An 8177-nucleotide genomic window follows, 5' to 3' on the forward strand; every position below is an offset into this window, starting at 1 on the left:
AACTGTAAACGTCACCCAATATTTGGCTTGCTCTAGGAAAAAAAGTTTTGCTACAAAACCCATTTTTAAATAAGCTTTATAAAAAATAAAATTCAACAAAAAGGATTTTATCTTTCTCTTCTTTTCCCAGTTTATTTTTAGAATAGTGTAAAAAAAGGGGGGTGGGGGGAAGAGTTCCTGTTATTTTTTCCCTTTTGATGAGGGCAAAGGTTTTCACTGCATAATAAAAAAAAAAACAGTAAAAGTTGAATTGCCTTACTGCATTGGACAAAGCTCATCTTTACTCCACATACTTCTTCCAGATGTGATCATAAAATGTAAATACTGTTGCTCTCAATGACACATGACACTCATCCTATTCACGCATAACATTAAAAATGGCCAATGGGCTTAATGCCCCATACTCACTAAAAGTTGCTCAGAGAGGAAAGGATGTATGACATCCATTATAAACGCATCCACTTTGAAAAAAGTTTGTCATGTGGACAGCAGAAATTTCAGTGAGAACAGACTCAGATTTACAAATCTACTCTTTACATTACATAGCAAAAAATCCAAACAATCTCCAGTTCATGGTACTGTATTTGGTGGACAACATTTCTGTTAACTCCATTTGTGCAGTTCACATTAATCCTGGGGTTTTAAGAACATTTTCTTAGCTTTGCTAGGTCTTGTGTTACTATTCTCATCTTCATCTTCATCCTGGAGTACACGCTGGTCTCTTTTTTTCAAGAATTTCTTCCCTATTGTTCCCACTAATGTTTCGTATCTGTAAAGAAAATAAAAAATTGACAGCTCTTAGTAGAGACCAGAGAAAACCTCAGTGCAACAAATCAGAAATCTAATCAACAGTTTAATTAGTGTAAAAAAAAAAAAAAAAAGTCAGAGAAGCCTTCCTCACACCAGAGTGTAAGCAGTACGAACACTATATATTATTTGTTCTGACAGTTTTGGTCTCTTAGTAATCTGGAGCCCTGATGGAATTAGCATGGGATACATGGGTATCACATGGCAGAAAACAGCTAAAGATCTTTCACTTCCCAAAGCGATGGGGATTCTACTGAACACACAGCAAAATTCTTGTAAAATCAGTTCTGTGAGGTACGGTTTGTTTGCTTGTTTTGTTTTTGGGGGTTCTACCCCACACCCAGTGCAGTAAAATATCATCTTCCTGGCTAATACTGACTGTGTCATAAAATACAACTTACCTTCTGGCCATTTCTTCATCTGACACATCAGCCTCCATTTTATCATCCACTTCAATTTCTTCTTTCTTGGACTTAGAATTCATTTGTACCATTAACTTCTGAAAAGGAAGTAAGAAATAGCTTGAATATGTAATTCTGACATAATGTCAACTATGTTGATATTCACTGGTAAAAGAAACTAATAAGAGATGGAATCAATTTTAATACTGTTTTTCCTCATTTGCTGTATCGTACTCAGGCTAGAGCACAGTGTTACCAGGACCCCTGAAGAAAAGGCAACATGCCTCCTTGTTGCTCAGCTGAGCTTAGAGTTTGGCTTGGGGAAAGAGGCAACACAGAGTTTTTAGTGAACTGTACTATTCAAACAACCTGCAGGGCATGGCAGACATCTTCAAGAGACCAGAAAATTAGATCCTAATTAACTTTCCTCGTGATGTTAGAACATAGTTCTTGAAATGGTTTTGTTAAAAAGGAAAAATAGCTGTATGGCTTTACAGTAAACTACTAGTAAAAAGAAAACAAAAAATCAGGAAGCAGCAATATGCCAGGTCACAGTGAGAAGTAGTTCAAAATAACCAGAAGAATTTCCCAGTAAATCACCTTGCATAACCTTTTTCATACCTCTTGCTTCAGTTCAGTGGCAACATTTTTATTTCTATTTTAATCTACTGCCATCACCATGAATCTCACCAGAAAGAAGTTAAAGACTTTCCTGTGCAGAAGAATTTAAAGCTTGAAACTCCAAGCCCTCACTCACACAAGTAAGTGCTGAATAAACACGTCTGAATGCTTGCAGGATCGGGCTCTAAATTAAATGGCAGGTGGTAAAAAAGTGAGCTCAGTCCATTGTTTTGATGAGCAGCATGTGGGACAGTTTCCTCACCTCAGGGAAGGAAAACCTGCAGGAGTCATGCAATTACTGGTCATCAACACAAGGAGATGAAAAGCTTCTATTTATCAGATGTTGCACTGATCATCAACATTTCCTTTGAATCACAGTTTTCCCAGGTTGAAGTGCACGGGAGAATTTACGGAAGGTGCTGCGAATGCCAAACAGCAGGCAGTGCGAACATTAAAATCCCCATCCCCAAGGGTTCAATTCTCATGTGGGACCACCTCAAAACAAAACATTTAAACAGTACCTCAATTTCCGGATTGAATCCTTTAAAGGACATTCTGCCATAAAGTAGATCCTCACATGGCATAAAGCTCCTCTCTTCTATTATAAAGCTCCTGCACGAAACCCCAAAGCCAGCATTTGTCAAACAGTGCACTTTAATATAATCAAATTAAACAAATGCAAAAAGCATTCACTGTCTTCCCCCACACAAATAAACAAAACCACGGTGTATTTTATACCATCAACTACTGTCTGAAGCTTAATTGCTCTGATAAATCTTTCAGCACAAGGAGCTTGGAGTGCAAAGGAATACTTTTTGCTAGGACAGCTGTGCCAGTTCCACAAGCAAAACTAACTCTCCTGACAAAAAGCACTCTCTGCTGGTATGATTCCACCTACATTAACGCTTTTGCCAGAATAAAAATACCACATAAATATCACTCTCCAGGTGGCATTACTATACCAGCAAAAACTTCTGATTAATTTTTCATTGTGATGTTAGACCTGGCATCAGTTGAGTCTGTCAGGATATAAAACACTGTGTAATTCTCTGTTCAGCTGAGAGAGATTTCCCCTTTTCCCCTCCTTTTTTCCTCTTTTAATGAGCATGGAGCGAGGAAAGAAGCGTGACCCCGAGGCGTTCATAATACACATGTTAGATAAAAGTACTTCCTTGAATTGTTCCATCCCTCTTGCCCTCTCAAACATGTGCATACCTCCCTCAACTTCTTCATCTCCCATGTAAAATAAACTCCTAAAACCACAGAAGAATAAGGCTGAAGAGATCACCGTGTTCATTCTCCTGCCTCAAGGCAGGATCAGCTAAACACCCACCATGAACAGCAGAGGTCTGTCAAACCTGTCCTCAAAAGACTTCCAATGATGAAGACTCCACAGTCTCCCTCTGCAATCTATTCCAGTGCTTCACTAGCCTTATTGTTAGAAAAATTTCCCCAATATCAAACCGGAACCCTTCTTGCTGCAATTGAAGCTCAGTTAACTTTCTGTCATATCCACCACAGTCATGGAAAAGAGTTTATCAAAACCTTATTCAACTACAGTTAATTCCCCAGATCCCAGCTGTTTGAAAATTATATATATTCTCCCTCAATGGAATTTTTGTCCTCTTTTGACAGGACAAAAATCAAGATATTTTTAAAGTAGTCAGCACCATTTACAGCACCATTCTAAATAGCAGGAATGGACATTTGCTTCCTTATTAGCTAAGGTTTCCTTTATTTTTTTTTTTGCCTATTATCTCTCCTGTTTTAAAAACAGGATTTGAAGTGAGCTGGACTCCAGAAGATGGAGCTGCCCTGAATAGACCCGATCGTGTGACTGGAGCTCAACTTGCTAACACAAGGCTTCAAATTTCTTTTTTTCAAATGAAGAGAAAAAACAACACTGAATTGGTCCCTGAAAGAAACTAATTACATGCATCTAGAAGAAACTGTGAGAGAAAGAAAACAAAACACACAAGAAATGAAAGTAGGTCAAACTCTGGACTAGGCAACCTTGAGAATGTCCTTTAAAATACAAAGCTGAAATACCAGTCTGTCATTATTTTTGCTTGTGTTGACTGGTTATTTAAAAAAAAAAATCACTATTAGCCTCCTGAAACTTCTCCTATAGAAAAAAATATTCCATTCCCACTCCACAACAATACAATGATGTATTGCACAAGAATTATCAAAGTGAACAAGCTTACTCTTTCTCCTTAAGGTCTGGTAAATCGAGATACCAGTGTTCTTCACTAATTATCTTCTTTTCTTCCTCTTCTAGCTGTTTTTTAGTTTGTGAATCCAAGCCTCTCTGCATGAACTAAAAAGAAAGACACATAAGCACACAGCTACAGTTTTTTCTACATCACATTCATTCCTGAGTATGTTCTAAATATGCAATAATTACATGACAACAATTATCCATTAAATGACATTTAACCGTTGATATAACAAGCAAATGCTTTTTGTGTTTTTTCTGGGTTTGGTCTGAATTAGGGCAATAGCCAGTGTAAAAATAAACAGCTGCTGATCTACAGCTATCTATTCCAAGTTAACAGTCAGCCACATCTATACTTAGATAAAAAGGAACAGACAAGCCCTGGTTAGTTTTGATGGTTCTGAATTGTTTCACCCCACAACCCCTTGACTTTGCAAAGATTCTTTTCATATTTGAGCAGAGGCTGGAGAAAAATTAATAACATAAACATTAGAAACAAACACCACCCATATGAATGGCACTGAAGTTCTGAACTGGGGCTTCGTCATACTAGGTTGGTGTCTTTTTGAAACATCTATTCTTTCAATCATCTTCCTCTTGTTTTCTAAAACTTCAGATTTTATTTTACAGACAGGTTTTCCTTTATAACCCAGAAGGCTAAAACATGCCTTTAGAAGTGAAAAGAGTAACTAAGGCTATGAAAAGGAGTAGTCCTCTGCATCCAGCTGTGCAAAAGGAAGCTGCTTCCCAATCTAACTTCTCATCAATGACCCACCAATCCACCAACAAAGCAGTACATGCGAGCACTTGTTAATTCACGTCAAGGAAAGTCTGCCGAGTTAGTTGAGTTTATAACAGAAATAGTTTAGGACAAGACAGCTCATTTTGCCTAATATAAGGGCATTCCTCAGAATTGCTCCCTTGGCTATCACCTTCAGCAGAGGGTGGGAACAGGCAGAGAGGAGCAGTCACCTCTTTCACAGCTGGGAGTAGAAGAGGGCATCTGTCACGGCCCATGACAGACTGCTGAGAGAACAAACCTATGGATCCGAGATAGGTGAAACATCCCTTGTATTTCCATTTGCATCAGCGCAAGTGCCTGAGCTGACTGCCAATTTAAGCATCAACAATGTTAACCCATTTCACCAAACATGCTAGAGAAAAGAGAACTCTTCACAACTTTACAGTAATAACCCTTATATTCTCACATCCCTAGGAGCTGGGACCTCCCTTTGAGTCTACAGAAAGCCTTTGAATAACCTTATCTGTCAGGAGTATGCATTTATACCAATACAATTCCCAGCAAGAGACTATTCTATCAGTAAATTTGATACACTCTCCCGTACAAAAATTGCTATGTGGCCATCAAAGCATACCTGTATAACTGCATGTGCAACACCGCAGAAGAATTTCGTATCAACTAATTCTACCCCTCTCATTTAAAGCAGTGCCACTCCTGCGTTTAGATAAGCCTGCAGGCTGACAGATAACAAGCCAGTGGAGCACATCTGTATCTTGAACATTAGCAGAGACTCAGACATACTTTTGGTTCCAGCTAGAATAGACTTGGCTTGGGGATAAAACCCAAGAAGGCACCTCTAAATGCCTCCCACATCACTGAGCTTATTAAAAAAAAGAAAAAAATACACACACACACCCCTTTTCAGGCTTTACAAAATGCCCACAGCAGAACAAAACAAAAAAACCCTGAAGTAAAAGCCAATATAGTGCTAGTATCGCATTTCCCATTTGTATTTCTATTTGCATCCACGTGTACAAGTTAATGAAAGAAAAATTGACTTTTGTTTTCTGAGTCGGCCCCAAACATGTCAAAGCTTTCCAATTAAAATTACAGTATCTACTTGAGGAAAATAAGGGAATCTATCATGTGGAAAACCATACTGCTCATGGAAATTGGTTAGCCAGTCAGAAGTCTCAACAGGAGAAATTTTGTTACAAGCACCCAATTAAATAATCATTTTACATTACATTTTAAAGATTATGTTCCTACAGATTACCACAGGGAACAACTAGATTAAAAAAAAAAAGTGATCATATTTATCTAAAATGTAAACATGCATGAATGAATTAAAAAATGCCAATTATGGTAGGCACAGAATGTGCAAATCATTAGCGGAGCTGCTATTTGGATCAGTTTACCCAAATAATGGATCCTGGATCAAATGGTGCAAGAATTAGAAGCATGAGCCACACTTTGACACCAGGAGGCGAGTGCATGGAGTCTGGCAACTGATGCAACGGGCTTTAACAGCACTGCCACTGACCACACCACCTTCCGGGCCTGGTTCATAGGGGACTTGCCCATAGAATTGTGATAATACATCTTATCAGTACCTGCGGAGGCAGCTGTCAAATGATTAATTAAAATGCTGGTAAATAAGGAGATCTGTAGAAGGAAGATGCTAAATATGAGAGTTACGTATGACCTTTTCAAGACCTACTCATCTCTTCAAAGCGGATCTACTGCTCAGACTAAACCAGCAAATGTCACGGCACGGCATTCACATGCTGTTCTTCACAGCCTTCCAAGGAAGGCATCTGAAAACTGGCTTCCGAAGTCTCCTGAGGGTTAATAAACCGGCAAAACCAGTAGCAGAAATTTCACTTAAAAAGAAAGTATTACATTACAATCAGTAAGGCTGCAATCCAGGTTAAGGGAGTCCTACTCTGCCATGATCTGCTGGCTAACTAAGCGCAACATCTACTCGTTCTGGAAAATGAGGAAAGTTATGTTTGGTTCCCTCTGCGCACCAATTTTAGTCTTTCATTAGCAGAATCTGTTAATTGTGGTAAATACTCCACCATCTTACTGTAGCAGAGTCCACCTTACATGGAGGATCGAAATGAGTCAGCTAAACTCCTTTCCACTGGCATCCTGAGAAAAATAGGGACTATGGTCTCAAATATACATGTGGAAAAAAAAATGGGTTTAAGTAAAACACCGCAAGCAAGAAGCCACAAAGGCCCAGCCACTTGTAAATATTTAATGAATATTAACATTAAAAAAAAATTAATGGCAACTCAACTTTTGCTGGTTGTTTTCCAGAAATAAAGGGCCATCAATCACACCAGGATGTACTCTGCTGAATTAGGTGTTGTATTACACGATGTGAACCAGAATCCATTAGCCACTAAACTGAGACTAATTTCACACTGGCCTTGACGTGAGATTCACAACTCCAAGGGTAATGGGTAGGTCACTATTTTATTAATGGCCTTTGCGTTTATGGGTTGGGAAAAGAGAAGGGGAAGGTAGTTAAAACTGATGCTCTGATGAGGTATTTTGTAAGCAATCGATGGGAACAGACAAGAAGAATCGCGCACAGCAAAGCAAAGAAGTATCAAGAGTAAAAGTTCCCTCAAATAAAGCAAGCAGCATTAATATTTTAATAATAACAAACAAGAAAAAGAAGAAGAAGGAAAGAGAAGAAGCCTAACTGTTTTTACTGATGATAAACAACCTGCCTGTGGAGAAACCACATGGCAAGAAAAGACGCTCGTATGGTTTTCGAGGTTTGCCTCCTGCTAGAAGGCGATTTGTGCGGACGGGGTGAAGCGGGTGTCCCGGGCCGGACCCCCGAGCCCCTCCTCGGGGTTGAAGCATCCCGAAATACGAGGCCGCAAGCGAAGACACCGGGGTGAGCGGAGCGATGCTGCTGGTGGCTGCTGGGGGTCGTCACGGGGTCACCAGCTGGAGGTGATTTTTTTTTCTTTTTAAATTACTGGACTTTTAAAAAAAATTACTGGATTTTTTTTGAATTACTGGATTTTTTTTTTTTTTGAACATGCGCTATGGGACAGTCACCCTGCCCACGGCCGCGTATGAAAGAGGTGCAGAAATGGGGGAACCAGGTGGAAACGCGGGTGGGCGGGAAGCCGAGAAGCGGGCGCGGGGCGGCGGCCCCGCACCACGCGGCGGGGAGCCCCGGCCCCCCCCCGGCCCCGGCCCCAGCCCCGGCCGGTCTCACCCCTCGCCGCCTCCCCGCCCCGTCCCCGTCCCCTCCGAGGCCCCCGCGGCCGCCCCACCTTCATGCGCAGCAGGTTCTTGGAGAGCTTGGCCTTCACCTCCGCGGCCATGGCGGCCGCCGGGCCCGCGCCGCCAGCAGGCC

General features: G+C 40.6%; 1 protein-coding gene across 1 annotated transcript; it reads right to left on the bottom strand.

Moving 5' to 3' along the window:
* Positions 1-512: 512 nt before the first annotated feature.
* Positions 513-8171, bottom strand: MPHOSPH6 (M-phase phosphoprotein 6). Its single transcript, XM_026059089.1, has 5 exons — positions 8095-8171; positions 4037-4149; positions 2351-2441; positions 1209-1306; positions 513-769 (listed from the first exon to the last, which is right to left on the bottom strand). Exons 1-5 carry the CDS (start codon positions 8143-8145, stop codon positions 628-630), a joined length of 495 nt encoding a protein of 164 aa, XP_025914874.1. The 5' UTR covers positions 8146-8171; the 3' UTR covers positions 513-627.
* Positions 8172-8177: the final 6 nt, after the last annotated feature.

Source organism: Apteryx rowi, unplaced genomic scaffold, assembly GCF_003343035.1.
Source record: "Apteryx rowi isolate R43461 unplaced genomic scaffold, aptRow1 scaffold_1, whole genome shotgun sequence".
NCBI classification, from domain to species: domain Eukaryota; kingdom Metazoa; phylum Chordata; class Aves; order Apterygiformes; family Apterygidae; genus Apteryx; species Apteryx rowi.